Source organism: Emydura macquarii, unplaced genomic scaffold (genome assembly GCF_026122565.2).
Source record: "Emydura macquarii macquarii isolate MOO-44397 ecotype Brisbane River unplaced genomic scaffold, CSIRO-AGI_Emac_v2 contig_1253, whole genome shotgun sequence".
Taxonomy (NCBI): domain Eukaryota; kingdom Metazoa; phylum Chordata; order Testudines; family Chelidae; genus Emydura; species Emydura macquarii.
Genome location: NW_027131390.1, coordinates 103,320,504 through 103,347,242, shown reverse-complemented (window position 1 = coordinate 103,347,242; position 26,739 = coordinate 103,320,504). Strand labels below are relative to the sequence as shown.

General features: G+C 43.5%; 1 protein-coding gene across 1 annotated transcript in view; it reads left to right on the top strand.

The window, feature by feature from the left end:
- The window catches only part of GLI2 (GLI family zinc finger 2), a 248,298-nt gene that overhangs the window by 218,662 nt on the left and 2,897 nt on the right, over positions 1-26,739 (top strand). The window contains exons 7-13 of the mRNA XM_067549660.1: positions 287-500; positions 2,649-2,762; positions 8,150-8,281; positions 13,598-13,747; positions 17,701-17,865; positions 20,661-20,942; positions 25,622-25,958. Of these exons, the coding sequence (XP_067405761.1) occupies positions 287-500; positions 2,649-2,762; positions 8,150-8,281; positions 13,598-13,747; positions 17,701-17,865; positions 20,661-20,942; positions 25,622-25,958 (1,394 nt within the window). The remainder of the gene's footprint in view (positions 1-286; positions 501-2,648; positions 2,763-8,149; positions 8,282-13,597; positions 13,748-17,700; positions 17,866-20,660; positions 20,943-25,621; positions 25,959-26,739) is intronic.

Genomic DNA, 26,739 nt, shown 5'->3' with positions numbered 1-26,739 from the left:
GTTTTCGAACACCATAAAAAAGGGAATCTCTAGCAGTATTGTGTGTGAATAAAAGGGGTCCATAAAGACAAAGTACAGATGAGACCAATAATATCCATGTAAAAAAAACATTCCACAGTATTTTGGAAGATTAAAGAAAATCTGTTTTTTCTACCTTATCCTCTTTCCCATAATCAGCAGGAAGTTCTGTCCTTGTTCTAAGCAATCATTATCCAGGGTTTTAACTCTTTTTAAAAAATAACTTCTCCTTGTAATTTTTCCTCCTCTGTTTGTATATTTATTGCAGTCCAGCATTCAGCTTCCCCCATCCCATTAACCCAGTGACTTACCAGCAGATCCTGAATCAGCAGAGAGGCTTGAGCTCAGCATTTGGACATACCCCTCCTTTGATCCAGCCATCCCCCACGTTTCCTCCACGACAACACATGGCAGTTATCTCTATCAACCCAGCTCCTGCTCAGATCAGTAATAACAACAGTTGCATCTCTGACTCTAATCAGGTAGGAGCCAGCTCAGATAATGTGATGTGTTTAGTACAGCCACGCAGTAAAATTTAGCTGCATTTGAAAAAGCATTTCCATTAGAGTTGATCAAATAGGGCCTAATTTTCAGAGGTTCTGAGCACCTGCAGCTCTCGTTGACTTTAGTTAAGAGTTGTGGGTGCTCAGCGCATCTGAAAATCTGAGCAAAAATAAAATGCATTCAGGATTTTTCTTGGTTTAAGTTATCCAGTGTTCAGCAGTGCAAGTTGTGGGTGTCCCTCCAGGGTTTCAAGCAGTCTCATAATTCTGTAAATGTGGTCTAGCGGGGAGCAAAGACTCACGGATGAGTTACAAGTAGTCCACTTAGGGTGAAACCTAGCCCCATTGATGGCAAAATTCCCATTGATTTCAGTAGGGCCAGGATTTCACCCATATTGTTCATGGTGACTCTCTTATTCATGTGATTGGTCATGTTATATTTTCTGCTGCCTGACTGGAGGATGAAACTTTTCAACAGGAGAAAGACAAATAGTGAATAGCAAACATCAGATGCAATTATAAGGCATTTTTGTGACTGTCAAGCAGCTGTGTGTATATTCGCAAATAGCATATTATGATCTCCTAGGACCTTGATTCAGTAAAGCTCTTATGCATATGTATAAGTGTATACCTATCAGTGAAACACCTAAGTTCTTAGGTTCCATTAAAGTCAGTGGGACTTAAGCACATGCTTACGCGCGTCGCTATATTGCAGCATAAGAGCAGTCAATCAAATTGAAGTAGTCTATTCATCTGCTTTTCCATTAATTGACCAGCTCCTCTACTAATGTTGTGAATCATGCAGATGTTTTTAAACCACCGTATTCTTTCCCTCGTTATGTTTGCTAAGACACAGAAAACAAAATATCTTAGAACTGATGGCCACATCAGAGCCCAATTTCCCTTTTGTGTTTAAAGAAGAGACTGTCTGTTTTTCATTTTAGAAACCCATTCTAGAGGAATTTTTAACTCCCCCCTTTTCAAATGACATTGGAAAGACATTTGTCAAACGGGCTGTTGGTCTAGGTGTAAATTGCATTGATTTTATTGTCAGTTTTACAAACTTGTGGGCTCACTTTTCAAAATTAGCCATACACAATAGATGAACAGGTCCAGGCACCAAACGTATGTATACCCTGAATACACATACCATCTGGATATTAGTGAGTATACATGGCATATTTTAAATCATTTTTACTTCTTACTCCCAGTACTTGGAAGTTTAAACTACAATTGTGTCATTACCAAATGACGTATTTCACCCCATTACATACCCATTTCAGTTTGCTATTGTATTTTATCATTCTGGAGTGGACTGTTCCGATTGGTTTATTATTCTGGAGTATCTCATGGGTGCTGGACTGCACACTCTGGTTTGTTACTGAAGGGTTATTTGTCTGGTTTTGTTTTCTTCTGCTTTGTTTCATCCCTAACAAACTGACTACCAAAATAATGTGGTTGGCTGTTTAAATAAGTTACTGTACAGATCTTGAGTAATTAACAGCAATGTAATTACAGTTTTAATATTCTGATTTAATTGATTGTTGTGTTTTTGTGTGTGTCACATTGTCCTTTTTCTCTTTCAGCCGCTTTTATTTTTTTCAAGAGCACAGCCAGATATATCCACCCTTTCTCATGTACACACACACAGTATGAAGGAAATAACCCATTAAACCAGAATATAGAAAATATTAAGTTTCTTAAGATGATATTTCATCTTGTTTGGAGGAAAAAAACATGGTTTGTCCTTGGGATGAAGGAGAGGCAGTGTGGGTGTTAAGCAACAAATTGCTACATTTGACAGGGTCTCAATAGATCTGAAACTGAAGCAGTGGTTGAGAGGGGAATGGCATCAGTAAATATGCACAACTGCTTTTTTCCACCTTCCTTCTTTCCTTTATTTTCTCTCTCTCTGTCTCTGACTCTTCCACACGCCAAATAGGGAAAAGTCACCCTGTGTAGACAGTCAGCACTATGTCTATGTCCTGGGCAGGTGGCCCCAAGAACCAGCTCAGAGGTTTTTTTCCACACCAGTTTGCCATAAACTGTTATGGCGTTATGAGGCTGCTTTGCCTCATTTTTCCTTCGCCTCCTGATGCCACATTACCCCCAATTTTTCTTTCCTAGAACAAGCAGAGCAGCGAGTCAGCCGTGAGCAGCACAGTCAACCCAGTAATTAACAAACGCAGCAAAGTCAAGACTGAAGTTGAAGGTTTGCCACCAGCTTCCCCAGCCACACAGGTAACCAACCCGCTTGGCACAAATTGTCCTGTCGACCTTATGCAGTGAGCTGATGGGTCTGCATCATCTTTGGGAACAATATTCACATCCTGTTTCTCTGCAATTGGTAACAAGGCATCAAAGTTTACAGGGCAGCTGAGCTGATCTCAAATAAAGAGACCCAACAAGGTACAGGAGCAGGGTTTCTGTGATTGACTGAGGAGACCATGATATGGGTTCTTGGGAGCTAGATTCCTGGTGCATTGCCCAGAAAAAAAGAGAGGAGGATAGACTATTCAGTGTTGGCAACTTTTAAAAATTATGCTTGACTCTTCTCCAGTGCAAAGCAAGCAGTACTGATGTCTCAAAGCAAACATAGATTACAAGAAAGTCTTGCATGTAGGTAGAAAGCTTCTTCTCTACTCAGTAAGGAATTGCTCATAGCATCATTCTTTATGTCAGTGACACAACACTTGACACTGAGAAGGGACCACAGACCTTTGTTTTCTTTTCAGAGCTCTGCTATTGCAAACTGTTTAATGGCTGACAGTATCCATCTGACTGTCCTTTATCACACCTGTAAACTATCAGGAGTGCTCTGGGCACTTCATTTTCATGAAACATTAGGCTGTGTTATTGTCAAGTGAACAGAAGAGTTGATGACAAATTCCTCTTTCTGCACTAGTTCAGAAGCAGGTTTCATCATGATGCATGGGGACAGCCACTTGTGCAATCATCTGGGGGCTGGTAAAATTGATGAAGATAGCATATCAGGGAAAGACAAACATGCTGTAGTCAGCACTATTAGGGTAAAGAGGCATCTCTCTTGAGCTTCGAGTTTAGGAGTGCAACAACACACAACAGCAGAATGCACATGACCTAAAAAACCAATCTGTCCCCCCCCTCCCTCGGTTAATAAGGCCGCATATTTATTTCTTGTAGTAAATGAGAAAGAGAGCTGAAAGAAGTTTTCTGCCTTCCCAAGCATATGTACTGGATGGGCCCTGGGAGAGACTACTGCACATTCACTGGCACAGTCCTTCTTTAATTATATACCGATTTTGAGAAGTGCGGGCCCCGTACCAGTGACCACATTTACAGAATCATGGGGATGGCCCAGGCAATTGTGTTCATGTACTTTTCTTATTCTCTGACCCACAATGTCTTGGGAATGAAATAAGTACCCCAAAAGAGAGAGGAATTATGGAGAGCAGTGGTTTTCATACTTTTTAGGCTGCATACCCCTTTCCAAATAATATACTCTACCGCATACTCCCCTCTGAGATAGAGTCATAATATACCTATGATTAGATTGCCAAGTCTTACTAGATAAAATGCGTTGTCTGCCATTACAGGTTTTTCTCGCGTATCCCATTTGAAAACCACTAATATAGAGTGATGCAAGGAGATTTAAATCAGAGTAATGGAATGAAATTAACAAAAGGAAAATGTAGGGGGATATTTGGAAATAGTTCCTGATGAGCAGATCGTGGATCAATCTTCCAAGAGAAGTGAAGGCTCCATGGCTCAAAACATTTAAAAACTGATTGGACAAAGTATTAGAAATACCTTGTAGGGAGGCAGTCCTGTCTTAGCAGAAGGAAAAGAGTTAGATAACTCAATACAGTAGGGACGTGTTTTCAGCAGGTCTGAGCACTCACAACGAGCGCTCATTGATAATTGGAATTTCCATCCTGAAGAAATTCTGATATTTTGACATTTGTTGATAAGCCAATCAGAATAAAAAATTGAAATATTTTTTTTTGCTGAAAGAAAAGATAGATTCCCAGGCAAGAGATGACCACTGTGATCATCTGGTCTGACTTCCTATGTAACACAGGCCTCATAACTTCCCCAAAATAATTCCTAGAGTATGTCTTTTAGAAAAACATCCACTCTTGATTTAAAAATTCAGTGATGCCATCACAAACCTTGATAAATTGTTTCAATTGTTAATTATTCTCATCATTAAACATGTATGACTTATTTGCAATCAGAATTTGTCTAGCTTGACCTTCCAGCCATTGGATCATGTTACAGCTTTGTCCACTAGATTGAAGAGCCCTCTATTAAATATTTGTTCCCCATCTAGATGCATATAGACTGTAATCAAGTCACCCCTTAATCTTCTCTTTGTTAAGCTAAATAGATTGAGCTCCTTGAGTCTATCACTACAAAGCACGTTGATTCGGAAATGTTGCCTTTTGTTTCAATTCAACATTGACCAGCATCTACCTGAACTGTTGTAGTGCCTCACTGGAGTTGTGGCTAGGGCGCCTCATGCCCCAACTCCTCTCTATGGGCCAGTCTCCCCAGCTGGATTACGTTTACCATCATGCACTGCAATCATGGAACTCCCATAATGCTCTTCAGTGGTTGAACCACAGGGGAGGCAGCAGTACACAGGTAGTCCAGTCAAGGAGCCCAGCCAGTAGATAAGAATGGGGAGACGAGGTGCCAAGGCAGTTCAGGCAGTCACAGATCACTGTCTGACTGACCCAAAACGAAATGTTTAGATTCGATTGGACAAACTGCAATATTTTTATTTGGGTCGACCTGACCTGAACTGAACTATTTCATTTCAGTTTTCCTGATAGAAAATCAAAAACTTGCAGCAAAAACTGCTTTTGGCAGAAACTGCATTTTTCTGAAGGGGGAAAAAAAAAACATTAAGACAGAAAATTTCTGACCAGCTCTTCCCACAACTCCACCGGAAATTAGTGGAAGCTATAGGTATTCAGCACTGCCAAAAGTCAAACTTTTCCATCTCTGATTTTGTACAGGCCTCTGTTATATGTTTTAAAGATTCTACCTCCCCCGGAGAAATCGTTGAGTAACTTGCAGCGATTTACTGTCATCAGAGCAGCCTTTTCAAAAGAACAATCAAGGGCTAATTAAAACAAAACTCTCCATGCCTGAATTGTAAAAAAGGTACATAAACGTCACACCTGGCATGTGATATCATGACAGCTGATTTAATAATAATACTTGAGCTTTTATGTAGCACTTCGCACCTGCCAAGCTCTGTGCAATCTTTAACTGGTTAATCATCGTAAGACTCTAGGGAGTCTTAAGAAGAGGTTTGAAAGGGGAGAGGGTGGTGGCCTGACGGCAGAGTGTTCCATGCTGAAGGCATGAGAGGGAAGAAAATGCTATAGCAGGTGTGGGAAAAATGGATAAAGAAGAGTTCAAAGATGGTCCAAGAACACAGTGAGGAATTCAGGATTTGGCCTCTCCATTTTATTTAACTCTACAATGCAAATGGCCCAATCCTGCCATTCTGTTGCCAGTTTGACATTCCCTGAACCCCAGTGCCTGTATGGGGAGCTGCAGGATCAAGCTTTTTGATGCCCATCACCGTCAGCATTCCCTTCCCCACTTACATTGCTGAATGTTTGTTCCTCCCTATTCAAACAGGGCCTGACTGTAGATTTGCTTCTTTGTCCCCCTCCAGTTAGTTTTGCTGCTCTTCACTCTTTCTATGGTAGAGGATGCAGAGAAGTGTGAAGAGGACTTCTTTTTTTTTTTTTTTTTTTTTTTACCTGAGCAGAAGTAATTGGAAGCTTCTGGCTTTGGTTTCAGTTTGAACCAGTTACATTCAGCCCCTCTGTTTCTTCTCGTAAGTGAAAACTTTCTGCAGAGCTGAGATCTGTGCAGCAGGCTCATTTTAGCTAGAGATGGGCCTAAACTGCACACAGCCAAAGAACTGGAGGATTCATTTTTAGGGCGGTTGGGTCAGGTCCGTGTTTGATTTAAATCACATACAAAAATTCTCTTTCTGGATAAAAAACTCCTGTAGCTTGGTGGATTTGCGGCTCCCATTTAACTTGCTATGGTTTAATGCTCTAAGAATTATTGTGGGGAAGTTCTGAGGCCTGGGTTATACAGGAGGTCAGACTAGATGATCACGATGGTCCCTTCTGGCCTTGGAGACTGTGAATTTATGAAATTCCGAAGGATGAGGATCTTTGTGGCAAGTTTCCGTTGCACTGTTTATCCTGGTGAACGTGGTTTGCTGGTGTTAAGAGCTGAAGAGATAAGACCAAGCAAAAGCATGGCCAGCCTGCCTGCATATGTACACATTAGCATGTATACACACACATGCCCATAGAGCCTGCTGCACTGAAGTCAATGAGAAGTAGCACTTGGTACTGTAGTTTCCTGTAGCGTTATGTTCCCTAGTAAATAGTTCCGTCTGATTCTCACGTTCCAATGAGAACAGACTGTGTAGCACCACTCGGTGTCGGGCTGGAAGTGACTGCGACACACATGGCTGCTATGCGTTAAATCTTCATTACCTCTTAATTATAATCATTTGCATTGACATAGTGCTTTAGGTGTTTAAATCACTTTGCAAACCGTACAGCTGTTTTGCAAACTGCAAAATGTTCAATCCCATAATGTCCCAGAAAGATAGGAAAATATTATTTCCCTCGTCTAGAGATGGGGAAACTGAGGCACGGAGCGGTATAAGCAACTTGAAGTCAGGATTAGAACTTGGAAGACTCGCAACCATAAGTTCATTTGGCTAGATCATGCTAGAGGACTAAGCATAGAACAAGAACCAGAAATTCCTGACCTACTCTGACAGTGACTCAATGTGTGGTCTAGGTCAAGTTACTTAAACTCTCTGCCTTGGTTTTCCCATCAGTAAAATGGGTATCGCAATATTTACCTACCTCCCTGGAATGTTTTGAATATTAATTAGCTCATGCCTGTAAAGTGCTCTAAGGATGTAAACCACTCTATAAATGCTAAGTAGTATTATTATTACTACCTACCATTGTAGAGGCAGGACAGGTGTGTGTGGATCAAAGAAGACTAAAACAAACCTTCTTAATGGTTTGAAAAGATTCAGTGTCTATTTTCCCTTCCCATTTTCTTATTCCATCCGGACAGAGCCAGGTAGCAAAAGAAACAAAATACTGACAAGAAAAGGATGGTCCAGTGGGTAGGGGGCTAGCCAGGGATTCAGAAGAGCTTATTTCAATTTCTTGCTCTGTCTGAGACTTACTGTGGTGAGTCACTTAGTCTCTCTGTAAAGGTGGATAATAGTGTTACCCTATAGTAACTGTGGGCATATAAATGTGATAGACTCTAGACTCTTTCCTCGTGGTATGTCTGATCTAGCAGGAAGCACTGGAAATCCAAAGATGTGGGTATTTATCTAAATCAGCCCCCCCCAACCTATTAAGATTGGTGTGTCACTAGCACTGATTTCCTCAGACAGATCCCTAACTGAAAGACCCTTTTAAACTTAGTATTTCATGATCATCAAGAATGATAGATACATTGTTAGAATGGGTTGTTCTTTCCTTTCTGATCAACTAATACCTGCCCTGAAATCTACAAGGGACCAAGGAATTCAGATGAAACACACTCACTTTATACAATACGCTGTATTACAGGAGCATCTGACAGACCTGAAAGAAGATCTGGATAAGGATGAATGTAAACAGGAGCCTGAAGTTATTTATGAGACAAATTGTCACTGGGAAGGATGCGTAAAGGAATATGACACTCAGGAGCAGCTCGTCCATGTGAGTAATGTTGGGAGGAAACCCTGGCGATAAATTTGGATTTCTGTGTGTTGTCTTCACTTTTCAACACAAGATGCTGTGCAGCAGCAGCTCACTCTGGGAGCCACTAAAGGTGCAAATCAGAGGTGTGCAGTGTGCAAAGACTGCGAGATCAGCTCGGAATTCCCTGAAGAGCTTAGCTGCAGGGAAGCCTTTGCTAGATTATTTGATAGTCTCATATTTCTGTTGCTGAGGCTATAATTCTGGTTCCCTTTGAAAAACCCAATACAAGGGCTGTTTGTAGAGGACCTTATAGGACTGTTGCGGGAACTGAATCCCCTCCCTTATAACACCAAACACCCGCATAGCCCAGCCACTGAACCCTGCGGGTGTGTTTATGCTGCATCTGGCAAGTGTGATTTCCAGTGTCAGTAGACAGACTGGAGCTAGCTCTGCACAAGCTAGCATGCTAAAAATAGCAGGGTGGGTATTGCTGCATGGGTAGTGGCAGCTCAGACAAGCCACCTGAGTCTAAGTCTGCCTAGTCCCCTGGATCCAAGCTTGGATGGCTCGCCCCATCCATTGTCACGGTGTCGACACTGCTGCTTGGGGCCTCATCCAGAGTTACACAGGGGCTCCCAACATCCCAATCCTCCCCAATACAGTAAGAAATAAAGCACTGCCAGTGTTTTGGCCCTTCCATGCAAGGAGCCACAGGATTTGGTGGGCCTAAAATTTATAGCTGTCTTATTTAAACAAAATAAATAAATCCCTGACAGTGGTTGTGTTACCAATCCCACAGCCATTCTCCAAAGGGTCCCTGAAGTGAGTTGGTAATCTGATCTACAAATATAATTCATTTCTGCATTACGGGAACCTTTTTTTGTGTTTTGATTCACGAGACTCACATCCCACATGGGATTCTCTCTGAGGCTGGGGACTGACAAATCCCCAAAACAACAAGGGACTATGAGCAAAATCAGGCACATTTTGCAGCCATTCTAGCTTCATGCACAATCTCCATTTGAATCTGTAACTTGAACCTGGCTCATTCTACAGCTGGCTCAGGTTCACTGAAAATTCACCAGCCTCATCATCTCGGGGCTGAGTACTGAGTATGTAACAAAATCCTACGCTGAGCACGTTTCATTCAAAAGCCTCATGCAGCTCTGCTTTCCTATTCTATCGGCCTTTCTGTGGACTGGCTTTCAACCTCCCAAGGGACAGTTGCATGCAACTAGCTTTTACAATGTGGGACAATGACCCATGGCGAAGGACACACACCTACAAGAATAGAGGGGGAAAGGAGTTTGAAATGACGAAAGATCTGTTTCTTGAAAAGAGAGATTTTCCACAATCTCTCTCGTTACTATTATTTATTAATTTATTATGGCTTAGTTTAAACTGTTTATACAGGGATAGTGCTTAGAGGTCATCAATCCGGATCGGGGCCGCATTGCAGTAGGCACTCTTACCAACACATAATGAAATGTGATCCCAGCTCCAGAGGGTTCACGATTTAAATTAAGGAGAGCAAATACCAAATCATAAGTCAAACACAAAACCCCAGCTGCCTTCAACGGGGCTCAAACAGGCACTTGAAGTCAGTCATTCAGTGTAATTAGTACTGAATATGTTTGGGTTGGAAATAATTGTGAATGTAAAACGAGTCAGTTGCATTGGAGAAGTAGGCACAGAAGGTAGCTATGCACAGGTAAGTCCCTTTATTGTTGTAATGCATTGCATAATCCCACATCAGAACATTGCTCATGGGATGGGAGAGTGTGTTTCCACATTTGTCAAGCACTATTTTTTCTCCAAGTTGTAGGGAAAATCCCATAGGTCATCCCAGAGCAAGACAGATCCCTACAGTTCAGCACCATTTATTTCTAAATAAGCAAAGAAGAAAAATATTTGAAAAAAATATACATTTTCCTAAATTTAGAAGGTTTTATAAACTGAGGCTTCTATGATGCGATTATTACCAACAGTTCAAGGAGCTGTGGATTTATGTTGCTCAAAATACGCACACAAATGAAATTCAGATGTAGATGTATTGAGCCAACTTCCCAAAGGATGGCTTCCCACTGTGCATGGAAAAATATGTTTGCATGCACAGATGGAAGTGCCTGGGCCCGTAAGGGCTCGTTAGCACACAGTGGGCCAACATGCTTGTGGGTGGCACCGCAGCAACTGGCTTACACACAATTTTGTGGACAACTCCATTATTCCCTGCTTTGAATGTTTCACTCATCCACAGAGAGAAGCCGAAACCAATACTTCAAAGCTGATTTGGGCCGGAATGGCAAGATGACTAAAAGCCCCAGACCCCTAATCCTGTTCTCCATAGTTTTAATTCCAGGTCAGAGTCTCAGTCCAACTTAGGCCAAGTGGCCTATCTTTCAGGTCTGGAATAAATGGGGCCCAGTGCATCCAGAGATCTCACAGGAAGAACTGATCTCGCAAGACTTCTGCCAACTGGGCTGAAATTCCAGGAAAACAAATTGCAAGAGTTCAGGGCCATAAAATCAGAATCTTAGACCCGATTAATCTTAAATTTCAGCTTCAAATGCTAGAGTAAACCTAACCCAATTCTGAATGTTGTAACCTCCTGTGATTTTGACTCATTCTGACCCCATCCCTCCCCCTATACGATATGCCATTAAGCATGATCTGTCCATTGGTATTTATACCATGCCCATCAACATGGTGTCAGTGCCACAAATACTGAGATTTTGGAACAATGGTTAGGGTAAGGCCATTACATGGCTTCAGAGGGCTAGTTAACATCTAGTCTGTAATACAGCATGTACAGCATACTAGTTTTCCAATGTGAGCAAGCTGCAGTGTTTTAGCCCGTTATACTTTTAGTCCATAGCTTAACATGCTCTGTGATTGGTATGAACAAAACCCTGAATTTATTCTCAAGATTGCAAAGTTCTCTTCCTGCACAGACAGCCGTACCTTGCTGTAACTGAGCAGGCAAGTTACTCTGTTTCAGTGAGCATTTGTTTCCCCATGCTGCTATGTCTCAGATAATCAAAGCCGCCAACCTCAGTGGTAAGCAAAGGCAGGATCTTGGGAGGGATGGGGGATGGCTAGAAAAAAACACCGAATCTAAAAAACAAAACCCCAAATGTTTTATTTCAGGACTGGCTGAAATTTTATTTTATTGTAATCATAGAATCATAGAAACTGGTGGGAGGGGAGGGCATGGTTTTGGCAGCTAGATCTCATTTGGAGAGAAATAAGTCTATGCATGTAACAGTACAGCTGCAGAACTGTTCTTGTTTTATTGTCTTCAGAGACTGATCTTCCCTTTCCTTGTAAAATATGTAGACGTGCGCCAGGTAGAAGCAAGGCTCCACTTGGCTGCCAAATTTTCAGCACAGGGGTGAAGGCCTGTATGAAACGGACTCATTAGCAGTAATTGGGGCTATGGAGTTCTCCTTAATACATACTTTACAGATGTTGTCATATCCTGCCAGCAGTTAAGCTTTTGACAGCAGGTGGATGTTTTAGAGCCGGCATCCGCTCTGGCGTTGAATCATATGTTTTTTGCCCTTTACCAGTACTATAAAAAGGGGTCACAGCTGCAAAATTTGGAGAGGGATTTGGAACTGGAATGTTGGTTTGGACCATTCCAGAGACAAGAACCAACTGCTCTGGAAACCGGGGGGGTGTTCATGTCCAGCACTAAGCAGTGCTTTTATCTTTTGCAGATTTTGATAAGGTTCAGGGACTTTGTGTGTGGGCGGGGGGGTGTAACTTCTCTTGTGTGCTGTTAGTCTGAAATCCAGGATATAGGGGGGTCAGATCCACAGCTGATTACAGTGGAGCTGCACTAACCTACACCAACTGAAGAAACTAGGGGTCTCTATACATGGTTTTGCCATGGTGGTAGTAAAATCCCTTTTAAAAAGCATACAAATTCCTACTGTGAAGGAGATTACTAAGGACCAGTTGACTGGAGAGGGACAAATCCACACACATGCAGCATTTCTTAAAGGATAACATTATGTCATGGTTTTGTATATATCACAGTGTGTATATTTAAAAATATAATTTGATGAACTACCTGCAGTTCAGCGAAGCAGAACAAAAACCATCATGGTGGTTTTTTTCCATTTTAGCAAATGTCCTGTGCTCTACTCTGTAGCACACGTGGTGTCAGCGCAAGTGCTTTGCTGTCGGATTTGTCTCATCAGTTCTAATTTAGTTGAATTATAGGCAGGTGAGCTTTTAGTGCGAGGTCAGGTAAACTGCAAGCAATCCAGCCGCAATCCCAGAGCGTGCTAGTTGCTGTTCCCATTGTGGCTATGAGGCATCTGACTGGCCTATGCTATTGACTGTCAATCAAACTGCAGGAACTTATTCTGGCCTTGTGCCACATGGGTAATACGAATCTAGATGGCGTAAGGAGCCATTGCTTCCCCCCCTTCCATCAAGTCCACAATGAGAACAGCATGTCAGGATTATTACCTAGCTCTCAGCAACCTGCTCCTATGTCTGCCTATGTGTTTGTACAGCACCTAACACAGGGAGGCCCTGATCCTCCTGTTTGAGTTCTTTGGCTATTCCAGTAACATAAATAATAATAAAAAGGGCTCCCCTTCCACATTAACTTGTTCATTGCAGGTCTCTGAAACAGCAGTGGCCCCTTGCTTGCATCAAGAATAATATCTGCAGTTCATTCTGCAGCTGGCCAGAACTGGGGTAGACATTGCTTTTGCAGAGGATAGGCCAAGTCCCCAGTTGACACAAGCTGAGGGCCTGGCCCATTGTGTCAACAGCTCTTTGAACAGGTAAAATGCTCCATATGTGCTTCAGTAAGTATTATCTTATCATTATTATTTATTTGTTTGTTTTATAATGGTCCCTAAGAACCCTAGTCATGGACCAGTAATCTTTTGCACTAGGTGTTGTACACAGAACAAAAACATGGCCCATTCCCCAAAGAACTTACAATCTAAGACAAGAGACAACAGCTGGGTACAGACAGACAGAGGAGGACAAGGAAACAGTGAGACATTATTGGTCAGTATGACTGGCAGTAGTCTCTGCACACCGGCAGCCCTCAGACATCAGTATTACCATCCCACCCTTGTGTCTAATGGATCCTATTTTGTGTCCTGTAATCCATCCCCTAATATAGACACAGTACAAGAACATGCTGCCCCATATGGCTCTGTGACATTAGTTATATCATGGTAATATCAGACCACAACGGCTACTGAGAGAAACTGCTGTATTTTTCTGTGCTCTTCAGAGTGACACATGAACGATGATGGCTTTAGCTGATCTAATCATGATCTGCTTTTCCTTCTCTTACGCTAGCACATCAATAATGATCACATCCATGGGGAGAAGAAGGAATTTGTCTGCCGCTGGCAAGATTGCACTCGGGAGCAAAAGCCATTCAAGGCGCAGTACATGTTGGTGGTGCACATGCGAAGACACACTGGAGAAAAGCCACACAAGTGCACGGTGAGCCCGTGGGGGCACAGCTCTGTGCAGATCAGTGGAATGGCATGGGGGACTTGTGTCCACATGAAGGAATATCTGGATACAGACTAGAGACTCACACCAAAGGTCTATGAATGAACACCCCGCATCTCTGGGCAAGTTCAGATCCAATCTTTCAGCATTAATGGGCTTTAAGTACCTGCAGGCTAGCCCCTCGGGGCGTTAATGTTAATGGGCCAGTGGTTACGGTGCTAGCCCAGAATTTGGGGAGACCTGGGTTCAGCTCCCTGCCTTGCTACAAATTCCCTGTGTGACCCTGGGCAAGTCACTTAGAGACAGATTGTTAAGTGTATTCAGGGACCTAACTCCCTTTGATATCAGTGGGAGGTAGGCATCCAAACACCTTTACAAATCTGGCCTCTAGCCTCTCTGTGCTTCAGTTCACTGTGAGTAAAATGGAGATAATACTTTCTGATCTCCCAGGGTTTTGTAGTACACGTTCAGCTTTCCTCCTAGGAATCCATTTCCCCCCACTGAAGATTAAAGTAATCTAGAGATTTACACCCATACATTAGGACTAGACTGGGCCACTTCCTTGGTGGAGTGAATTGGTTTAGCTCCCATGAAGTCAATGGAGCTATGCAAGGTGACACCCTGTAAGGTTCTGGCCCCCAGATGAGTGACATCGTGAGCGCTGGCCCAATTCAAGGGGTCTAGAATAACCTCCTTTTGCATTCCAGGACTGCTGTAATTCAGAGCTGTAGACTTGCTGCTGCACCACCGTGCGCTACCAGGCTCTCTCCTGGCCCTGGCACCTCCCCTACCTAACTTTGCACCATCCACGATATCCCCTCTGCTGCGGGGCAATCCTTTGCATCCCCTGTAGGGCAGCTCTTTGGCTTTGTGTCGTCCTAGCAGTGCAAAGCAGAGACAGCGAAGAATTGAGTTAAATCCTTTTCCCTTCCACATCCTCCATCGCTTGTGCAGCTCTGCTATCCTCCTCGCTACTCAGGCTCACACCTCACAGTTAATTCTGGCCCCTCCTTCCTTTTCCTTCTCGCCACACTCTATGGCTATCTCACCTGGACTGTTGTAGCCTCCTCCTCTTGGTCTCCCAGCTCTCCTCTTTGATCTAGCCAGCATTCGGCAGCCACCATGACCCAGCGCCCCACTCCCCGTTCTCTCCTTCATACTTTTGCTTTTTTACTGGTCCCTGCTCCTGGGATGAGTCTCTCCTCACATTCCTTCCGATCCTTTGTCCCTGTGCCTTCCTTCCCACTATTTGCTTCCATTCCTGGATCATCGCCAGCCCCTGTCTACTTAAAAATATCAGCCTGTATAAGACTTGGTCACTCTGTGACTCCCTCGTCAATCTTCTGACCCTCTGTGTGTCTCATTTAGAGTGTAAGCTCTCCAAGCACAAAGTCATCTCTTTGTGTTGGTCTTGTAAAGCGCCTTGCAGTTATGATGTATTATAAAACTTCCATAAGAGTATCAGGAAATATTGATCTTCAATGTGTTGTTTGATGCAATGGATTGAATATCAGTGGAAGAATCAGCTCTGCCCTCAGAGTGGCAGCAGGTAAAAGTAAGGGGGATCAGCTCCCCAGTCCATGCTACAAGCAGAGGGGAGCCCCTTCTTCCTCGTAGCTCCCATCCAGTTCAGCTGATGCAGCAAAGGCTCCACTTCTCATTTCAGTCCATTTCAACTCCAGGTTGTTGTGTTGAATTGGAATGACTGCAAAGCAATTTGAGCATTTCGGAACCTGAGTCAATCGCCTCCTACATGCTGGAGAGTTTCAATCAGGCTGTGTGTTTTACTCAAATTATTGCTGGGCCATTACTCTGAGCCCCAAACTCGCTTGTACAGGATGTATTCTGAGTTTCTATTTGCCTGTGGTGCTGGGGCCAGTACCTGTCTCTGCAGAAGCCTTCCTTGTCCAAGCCAGTTCAGTTGTGATTTCTCAAAGTGCAGTTTTTTTAAACGAAAGGAGAGACCTAGGAAGCTGGTGTAAATAAGACTATAGAGGTGAGCCCAGGCTGAAAAGTTTGGATCTGATCTAGCTCAAAGGTCAGGGATATTTTAGTTCAAATCTGTATAAGAATCCGGATTCCACATTTGCATATTCAGACCAGCGCTTAGTTGTGGGAACTTCCAGTTTGAATGCCCAAAGGACTTGGCTGTCCTGTTCAGATGCCATTGTTTGAAAACAGCACCACAGTGGGAGCACTCTTAATTAGCTGCTTTCTTGTGATAATAGCCAGTATTGCTGGAACACCTCCGTGAGTTACTGTCTGCTTAATTACCAGTGATTTCCAGTAAGTTGAGTGATGGTTTTCAATACCTGTGAATGACACATGATGCCACATACTGTATGCACAGGGTGAGAGAACAAAATAATTATATTCTATTCGCTCATGGTTCTGACAGGCTGAATGAAACAAAGTTACTAGGGGAAGTTTATCACAGGGCATGCACTCAGATACCAAGGTGATGGGCACAATGTGAGGCCCTAATTAGAACAGAATTACCTGTAAATGTGGTCCTTAGTTTTATCTAAACAATTATATATCTTAACCTTGACAATTGCGTCCTTCATTACATTGGACCATGGCATTCTGCAGGAATGGTTGCAAGCACTACAGCTGACAACGAACTGGGGACATTACTTAGTTCTTTTCCATTAGAGATTAACATCAAAATTCATGGCTCTTCATACTCCTTTTGATCAGTGTTCGAGGCTGGAGGGATAGGTAAAGAGGTTCCAATTGCAGTTTCTGTTTCTCCTGAAAAAGGTACTGAATTGTTCACTAAATTACCTTTTGGTTTTCCAGAACAAGGGTCTCTTTTTTTATTGCCAAGTCTTTCATAAATGGCAACCTCAAGTGATCCTCCTAATTCCAGAGTCAGGTGAACCGGTTAAAAGGAGCACGCCAGGGCTCCCACAGATGGAAACGGGATCTGTGGACATTTTTGAAATTCAGATCACATACTAAGGCCCTTGAATAAGGATTGTTGTGGGAGGGTCTCAAAGCACTCGGCCTAGCTGCTGCCACGGAAGCCACCAATCAAATGCCCATTTGACTTCAATGAGATCAGAGCTGGGCGAAAGTCAAGCACGTCTGAAAATGCCACCCTACGAGCCTGGCTTCAGGCACCCATTTTTTAAAATCCTGTCCAGTGGTTTTACGTACACTGATACCTCAAAGTCATTCCTACGTGGAAATACCACAGGGCAGCATCTCACCTTCACTCAGTCATTTTGGCTGCTTGGCTGAATCCTTCCATAGTACGAACAAGGGGAGTGCAGATAGAAAACTCCCCACCAGGCAGCACTGGATGGTGGTGGAACTTACATCATTGAAAATGTGGTGATGTCTCTTGAGTGGCTCTTTCTCTTTGTACGGAAAGTTGCTTTCTTTCCAGGCCCTTGGCCTGTGGTGCCATCCAAGAATCCGTTAAGATTGAGGATCTTGGTTTTTAAGATGGTAATGTCAGGCAGTCTGACCTCAGGACCCTCAGGAAAGTGGAACCAAACTGTAATTAGGGAAACCTCAAAGCTTGCTATTTTAACTCTGGCTTGTCTCTCAAACTCTGGAGCAAGTGAAGTGGAGAGACCTTGGTCAAGATTTTCAAAAGTAGCTAGTGATTTGAGGGGCCTCTGTTTTTGGATGCATGGCCCTGAACACCTTAAAGGGGGGATCTAATTTTCAGAGAACAGGTGCTCAGCTCTGCCTGAAAATCAGATTCTTGTCAGGTGTCACAAGTTGAGCACCCAAAACTTGAGGTGCCTTAAATCACTAGCCTCTTTTGAAAATTTGGGTCTGCCCAGGAAGGAAAAGCTCTCTCAACAAAGTGGATGTTAGTTTGTAAACCACAGGCTCCTTAAGGGGGAAAAGAAATGAAAAACAGATGAGAAGGCAAAAATCACCACTCTGGTTGATGAATTGCTCCCACTGTGTTTTTATTTTAGTTTGAAGGTTGCTCCAAAGCCTATTCCCGACTGGAGAACTTAAAGACACACCTGAGATCTCACACTGGAGAAAAGCCGTATGTCTGTGAACATGAGGGCTGCAATAAAGCTTTTTCCAACGCTTCGGACAGGGCAAAGCACCAGAACAGGACGCATTCCAATGAGGTAAACCCATCCTCACCATAAACTCTGTGGATTTAAAAGAACATTTTGCTGACAATATACACTTTACATGTTGGACTCGTGTAAAAAGGAATTTACCATAATGAAAGGCTTTTTTTTTATTTAACTGGGATTATTTTGCTGCAGAGCCAGACCACATTAGCTTTATATTTATGAAAGCCATGTTAAAAACCATAAACAGATGCTGAAGTGTTCATACTTTCTAATTGGCTTTTGAAATTAAAGCAGTGCTTTCCAAATTCATAATTTTTAATAGTCCGAACAGGGTCTTCCAATTGTGTGTCTTGCTTTTTAACGTGATTGTAACAAGACTCATAGTGGTGTGATTTCTACCCTTGGTCTTGACACTTTGGAAATAGGCCTACCTGCGTCTTTTGATGTACAACAATGAAGTGTGATGCAATGCTTTGTTCACCCAGGCTAATTAAGACCCACTATTAGAAGTCAGGGAATGCAGGAAATTGCCTTTATTGTAACACATGTGATGGTCTGCTGCAAACAGCTAAGGCTGAGGATTAAAAATTATATTACCACTAATTAGCAGATGATGGGGGGGAAAAAAACAAAGTTCTAATAATATTTGCAACCATGAAGGAGTTAGTCTGTAACCTAATTTGTAACAGTTAAATATTAATAATTGGAGAATGGAATAACATGATTTCAATGGAAGACAGAATTTTAAAGCAATACTATATTAGCCAGTGATAATCAAACCTCAAAAAATGTCACAGATTTGGTTCAGATTGGAATAAGCACCCCAAAGTTTTGGATGCGTCTCTCATTATTTCAAATATGTTCAGTCCTGAATCCAAATACCTAGGCTGACCTCTCTCAGTAATAAGCCAAATGAAAGCTGATGGGTAAGTTAGAGCTTCTCTCTTGCAGATCTTATTTGCATCAGGGCCGGGCAGCTCGTGACTTATATATTCATAGATTTGAAGGCCTGAAAGGACTATTAGATCATCTAGTCTGACCTCCTGATAATCACAAGCCATTATATTTCACCCACTATCCCTATATTGTGCCCAGTAATTTGTGTTTGGCTAAGGCATATCTTCCAGAAAGACATCCAGTTTTGATCTGAATACAGCAGGAGATGGACAGTCCCCCACTTCCCTCGGCAGTTTGTTCCAATAGTTAATCACCCTCACCGTTAAAAATTTGTGCCCAATTTGAAATTGGCTGGCTTCAGCTTCCAGCCATTGTTCCTTGTTATGCCTTTCTCCACAACACTAAAGAGCCCTTTATTTTCTGATATTTATTCCCCATGAAGGTACTGAGACCCTGTAATCAAGTCACTTCCCACCCTTCCTTTGGATAAGATAAAGAGATTAAGCTCTTTATGTCTCTCACAGTAAGGCATTTTCTCCAGTCCTTGAATTATTTTTGTGGTTCTTCTCTGCACCTTTTCCAACATCTTTTAGAAACATGGACACTAAAACTGGATGCAGCATTCCCGCGTTGGTCTCACCAGGGCCGTGTATGGAGGTAAAATCACCTCCTACTACCCCTGGTTATACAGCCAAGAATTGCTTTAGCCTTTTTTGCCACAGCCTTGCACTGGGAACTCATGCTTCGTTGCTTCTCTGCTGTGACCTCTAGATCCTTTTCGGAGTCACGGCTTGCCAGGATACAGTCCCTCCTTTCTGCAGGTATAGTCTGCATTTCTTGATCCTGGATGCATAACTGCATTTGGCTGCATTAAAATGCATTTTGTTTGAATGGGGCCAGCTTATCAAGCAATCCAGAGAGCTACAGTAAGCCTCCGATGGCCCTTTTACTACTTGTATGCAGTGTAGTTGAGGTCCTGGATATTAAAGACACAAGGTGTGGGAGGTAGTATCTTTTATTGGACCAACTTCTGTTGGTGAGAGAGACAAGTTTTCGAGCTTATCCGGAGCTCTGTGTGGCTCAAAATGAATAGAAAGAAAGGGTAGCCACTTGCTAACTTCTGTTTCCAAAAGCCTGGCCTCAGTAGGGTGACCAGATAGCAAGTGTGAAAAATCGGGACAGGGGTTGGGGGGTAATAGGCGCCTATATAAGAAAAAGCCCCAAATATTGGGACTGTCCCTATAAAATCGGGACATCTGGTCACTCTAGGCTCAAAGGTGCTTTACAAAGTGATCAATGATTCATGGTTCCAGGAATACAGTGCCATCTCTTTTAAAGTATTGCATGCCTGTGGTTTGTTTTGCACGATAACGGATTTAGGCGTGATGGGTGCTGGAGGTATATGATAGACTAGGTAGACAGAACCCATTTTGGCTTAGTGTCTCTGGATTGCTGTAGATCAGGAGGTTTCAAACATTTGCCCAGCATAGACCCCATCATAATGGAGAGATTGTCTTGTAGACAATTCCCTGCAATTCCAGCTCACACCACCTCCCCTCCCATTCACAATCATGAAACATTCCTGTGGCTACTGCAACAGATGCTTAGTTGGAAAAGTAATATTAGGAAAGTACTTTGTGAATTTTTAGCCGCCTTTGAATTTAGCAGCCTAAAACAAGAAGTAGAGCCAGTACCAAGTGACTAGCCAGGTCTCTGTTGACTGCCACCAAGTGCTCCATGACCAGCAGAACATGAACATAGTTTAGGAATCTCTGCATAGATGCTTAGCTAGACGCTAAGGCATACATTTTCCACATTTTTCTGCTAGCAGCATCATGTTCATTGTTTTCTATGAGGACTTATCGATGACTTATCTTTGTCCACGAAGTGTATCCAGACCGTTTCAATCTGCTTTAAAAATAACATCAAATTTGTCATATTGACAGAAACCCTATGTCTGTAAAATCCCGGGCTGCACAAAGAGGTACACGGACCCCAGTTCCCTCAGGAAACATGTCAAGACTGTGCATGGACCTGATGCCCATGTCACAAAGAAGCAGCGCAACGATGTTCACCCAAGGCCACCTCCCCTCAAGGAAAACGGCGACAATGAAGCAAGTGCCAAGCAGAGTAGCAAGGTGTCAGAAGAGAGCACCGAGGCTAACAGCACCACCAGAGGCATGGAGGACGGATTGCAAGTCAAAACAATAAAGACCGAGAATTCTGTGGTAAGAAAAGTTGTTTAAAAGATAGAGTATGGCCTGTAATTTGTCAAAGACACAGGTGAAAAATGAACATTTTCAGCCTTTTTCCTCCTCATGCATTTGCCATGCACCCAGAAATGTGCAGGACAGTCCCAGTTTTCAAAGCCCTCAACCCCAAAGTTAAGATTTCTCGTCAGTTAAGAGTCCCCAGTGTATGTTGTGTCTTTTTATACAGCAACACAGAGCTCAAGATGTGATATTTGTAACACTGCTGTTGCGTCTCAATAGGATGATGCACACATCGTCAGCCCATCCAGCCTCGATGCTGCGCCATGGGGGTGAAAATGTGACAATAATGTGTCGTCATAATGCAATGACTTTTGTTCCTCCAGACACTTTCATAGAATCATAGAATATTAGGGCTGGAAGGGACCCCAGGAGGTCATCTAGTCCATCCCTCTGCTCAAAGCAGAACCAACCCCAACTAAATCATCCCAGCCAGGGATTTGTCAAGACAGCCCTTAGAAACCTCTAAGGATGGAGATTCCATCACCTCCCTAGGTAACCCATTCCAGTGTTTCACCACCCTCCTAGTGAAAAAGGTTTTCTAATATCTGACCTAGACCTCCCCCACTGCAACTTGAGACCATTGCTCCTTGTTCTGTCATCTGCCACCACTAAGAACAACCTAGCTCCATCCTCCCTGGAACCCCCCTTCAGGTAGTTGAAGGCTGCTCTCGAATTCTCCCCTCATTCTTCTCTTCTGCAGACTAAACAAGCCTAGTTCCCTCATCCTCTCCTCATAAGTCATGTGCTCCAGCCCCTAATCCTTTTCTTTGTCCTCTGCTGGAATCTTTCCAATTTGTCCACTTCCTTTCTGTGGTGGGGGGCGAAAAACTGGATACAATACTCCAAACGTGGCCTCATTAATGCCAAATAGAGGGGAATAATCACTTCCCTCAATCTGCAGGCAATGCTCCATTGCTGCCCAAGTTGCCACCCACTTCTACTTCCCCTGCCAATTCTTCCCTGTTTGTAAGCAGCAAGTCAAGGAGAGCACAGGCCCTAGTTAGTTCCTCCAGCACTTGCACCAGGAAGTTGTCTTCAACACTCTTCAAAAAGTTCCTGAATTGTCTGTGCACTGCTGTGTTGCTCTTGCAGCAGATGTCAGGGTGATTGAAGTCCCCCATGAGAACCGGGGCCTGTGATCTGGAAACTTTCATTGATTGTCTGAAGAAAGCCTCATCCCCCTGGTCTGGTGGACTGGAATAGATGCCCACCACGACATCACCCTTGTTGCTCTCACCTGTAAACTTAACCCAGAGACTCTGAACAGGCTTTTTTCCAGTTTCATACCAGAGCTCTGAGCAGTCATAGTGTTCTCTTACATACAGTGCAACTCCTCCACCTTTTTTCCCCTGCCTGTCCTTCCTGAACAGTTTATACCCATCCATGACAGTGCTCCAGTCATGTGAGTTACCCCACCAAGTCTCTGTTATTCTAATCACATAAGAATTTCTTATGTGCCGGGACTTCCTGCTTATTTCCCAGGCTTCTTTCATTTGTGTACAGGCACCTAAGATAACTAGCTGATTGCCCTACTTTCACAGTACGAATCAGGATGTATCCCTTGTTGCACCCTCCTCCTTGTGCTTCCTCCTGGTGTCCCACTTGCCTCCAGGCTTAGGACTCCATCCCCTGGAGAACCCAGTTTAAAGCCCTCCTCACTAGGTTACCAAGCCTGTCTGCGAAGATGCTCTTCCCTCTCTTTGTTAGATGGATCCCATCTTTTCCTAGCAATCCCTTTTCCTGGAACAACATCCCATGGTCGAAGAATCCAAAGCCCCCTCTCTGACACCACCTGTGTAACCACGCATTTACTTCCACAATTCGATGGGCCCTTCCTGGGCCTTTTCCTTCAACAGGGAGGATGGATGAGAACACCACTTGCTCCTTCAACTCCTTTATCTTTCCCAGAGCCACATAGTCTGCAGTGATCCACTTAAGGTCATTCTTGGCAGTGTCATTGGTGCCCATGTGGAAAAGTAGGAAGGGGTAGCAGTCCAAGGGTTTGATGAGTCTCGGCAGACTCTCCTTCATATCCTGAATTCTAGCTCCAGGCAAGCAACGTACTTCTTGAGTTCCCCTGTCAGGAAGGCAGATAGATGACTCCGTCCTCTTTAGGAGGGAGTCCCCAACCACCACCACCCACCTCATCCTTTTGGGAGTGGTGGTTGTGGAACCCCCATCTCGAGGACAATGCATCCCATGCTTTCCAATCAATGGGGTTTCCTTCTGATCCTTTCCCTCAGATGAATCTTCCAAACCATTCTCCGCCATAGTACCTGTGCAGAGAGCCTGAAAATGGTTGCTTAACTCTATCTGCATTGGGGATATATGGGTTCTTCTCTTTCTTCTGGAGGTCGCATGCTGCCACTTTTCTTCCCTGTTCTTTAGTCCCCCCTGCACTGCCCCCTCTGATTCTTCAGCATGCTGTGCCTACAGTAACAAATCGTGACTTCCATCTAGAAAGTCTTCATTTTCTCTGATGCAATGCAGGGTTGATAGATTAAATCAGGCAGTAGCCTTTTTTACTTTCTAAGCCAGTCACGTCATTTTATTACATCTGTGTATTTCACAGTAGTTAGAGGAAGTCATGAGTCTTGATGAGCCACAGCTCTTTCACATTTCAATATTTCTCTTTCCCTTAGCAGCCAAAAAGGCCATGTTTTGGCCTCATAGCCTCGCTCAGGGTAAAACAAGGTGCAATGAATGGGTGAATTATAGTCACTTTCACCTGTTCGTTCAGTCCCCAGGTTTCTCACTGCAGCTGAGAGAACTTGACAAGCATTTGAGACTCCAAAGTATATATTTTCTTGATTTTAAGCCAGACTAAAATGTTTTCATTTCTACCAGTCAATATGCTTTGCACTAGAAAAGTCCAGGAAGGAATTGACTCTTTTCACAGCCAAAATGACTTTTATTGACTAAATGGACAATTTCACCTTCACACGCTCCTGTGTTCATTGCAAAACGCAGTATAAGAATAACACACATGCACACACAAAGTGTTTTTCCATGAAAATGTGAAAATATTTCTCCCCTGGTTTCCCTCAAAGTGATTTTTTTTAACATGCTTTTGGCCAAGTTCTTCCCACATTGGCGTTAGGCACAGTGGACCTACTTCCCTCTCTGCTATACCCCCGAACGCCGTTTACTTCACTTGGGTTGCATGGTTTCCCAGAGGTGTTAAGTTAAATGGGGCTGGCTTCTGAATTGCTAGGGGGTTTTGTGTTGGAGAAAGGAATGCTACTAATATGCCCTGGATTGTGTACTCTCCTCTTCGCTCTTTCACTAATCTTCTCTCTTTTGTTAATGTTGTCTTTATTCTAACAACCTGTTCTTTGTTCCCACTTACCTTTCCTTACTATATCTTCCTAAGGACAGACGGTACTAAGGTGAGCAAACAAATTCCTTGTATCGAAATCGCTGTATAAAAATGAGATCTGTTCTGTGCTGTGTATCCACAGCTAACCAAACCAAGTTAGTGTGTAAATGCAAAGGGAATATGGGGAAGTTGGTGGGCAGCCAGGGGAGGCGGCAACTGGGGGAGGGTCCGGCATCTCTTTGTCAGTGCACCAAGAATTCCCCTTACTTAATTCTTCCCAGCATTACATTCCTGGAATGGAACCTCTATACTTTCGAGGAAAGGAAACTGGACCCTTAAAGCCAGGCAGTCTTGCTACATAGGGCTGTTTTTGAGCAAAATAACCCACACTCCCATCCAATCCTGAGACTATGTTGCCTCTGTAACATTCCCAGTTTCTGACAGGCTCTGGAACAAGAGTTCAGGGCCAGGAATGGAGAACCCAGGGATTTTACCTAGCAATGAAGAGTGCTGCAACCAAGCAAGTTCAGACCATTCCATTTTTGTTACAAATAAGTTGCTCAGTCTGAAATGTCATTTCTCCTGCAAGTAAAACAAACCTTTCTGGCATTTATCTACCCCATCTGTAAGTGGGAGCTTGCGAACAGCAAACCACGTTTTTATCTGGCTAGAAAGGTTGTCAGCTCAACTAATTACATGTTAAGGTATTTTAAAGACAGAAATATGTTGTGCCTGAACCACTTAGGACTTGATCCTACGTTAGATAAACTGGCGCTCATTGCAGCATACCTTGCACAATCTGCTAATGCACTAGCTTATCTTAATGAAGCATCCATTCTTTATCTACTGCAGCAGCAACGTTTGGTTTGTCTCTATGGGAAAAATGAAACAACCCAAAGATTTTTAAACCATGGGGTTTTATGCAAATGCTTGTGAATTTAAAAAAAAAAAATCAATCCAAATTCATTAAACTGCTGTTTTAAAATAAACCTAGTGCCTGTAGCGTGAAACTATAACACCAGTTGGCATTCATTAGCACACTGGCCTTGTCAACAGCAACGACTGGATATGGAAACTGAACTATCCGCCTCCGAAGAACCCCGAGGAGGTGTTCCCTGGCTGCAGAACAGCTTTGACACATCAGTGGGGCAGCATGTCTGTGTGGGGGGAAGGAGGGAACCACAGGTTTCCTGTACCAAATGTGTTGATAAATAGGAGACTCGAGTCTCCAGCCATGTGTGTGTGCGTGCTTGCATGTTACAAAGCAGTGTTTTCGACTGCAGAACTCAGACCTTCTATTATTTCTCCCTTCCAGATGTGTCAGTCCAGTCCTGGTGGGCAGTCATCATGCAGCAGTGAACCATCACCACTCGGTAGCAACAACAACAACGACAGTGGAGTAGAAATGAATATGCACAGTGGGGGAAGCCTGGGAGACCTGACCGCATTGGATGACAATGCTCCCGTTGTGGACTCGACAGTCTCATCAGGCAATTCAACAGTCTGCCTTCAACTAAGGAAACACATGACGACGATGCAGCGACTCGAACAGCTCAAGAAAGAGAAACTCAAGACGGTTAAGGATTCCTGCTCATGGGTGAGCCCAGCTCCACAAGTCAGAAACACCAAGCTGCCTCCCGTGCCAGGAAATGGTAAGTCCTGGTCTTATGTCCTTGCCACAGTTAGACTCCCTCATGCCTTGTATCATGTATCACAGAAGGGTCTGCCCTAAATAAGAATCACCTCCCATCCTATCAGCATTAAACCTCACTAAATACAGATGAGCTAGCTTATGAAAAGACAACTCAGCTGTGAACTCAGCTATATAATTTGGGGGGGGATATAGGCCCAGATCCACAACTCAGCAGAGTTAAGGAGAAGGGGGGCAAATGTGCTTGAGTACTTCCTTTGTGCACCCCTTATTCCCAAGGTTACCCAGGGCCATTTTGCACCTGCCCCCACCTCACCTCAGTGGTGGAAATTAGAAGAGCCTTGTGCTAGTAGTAACAACCCGCTAGGGGTTATTTTGCCATTTGAGGACTGCTAGAGCAGAACAACAATCCAGCCATGCCCATATCAGGTGGGAGCTCTGTGGTGTTGGCATAGAGCCACTTATGCTAGTTTTAACTTCTGTGCCTGCTGCAGATTCCCAAGTAGGCCCAAATTATGATCCTTTTGTGCCTCTCCAGCTTAACAAAGGAAAAGTACCTGGGCAGATGACCTGCCCTTCGAGTTTTTTGTAGAGGAGCTTCTTGAATTGCTCTGGAAAAGATCTCAGAGGGGTACGTGAATTTCTAGTACTAAGCAATCAGACCCAGGTCTCTGAATTTTTGAAACCAGTTTGAGTGACTGATCACATGACCCATGCTTGGAAACCACATGTTGTGCCTGTAGTGTCTTTCATTTTAACACTACGTTCTGCCTTATGATAAG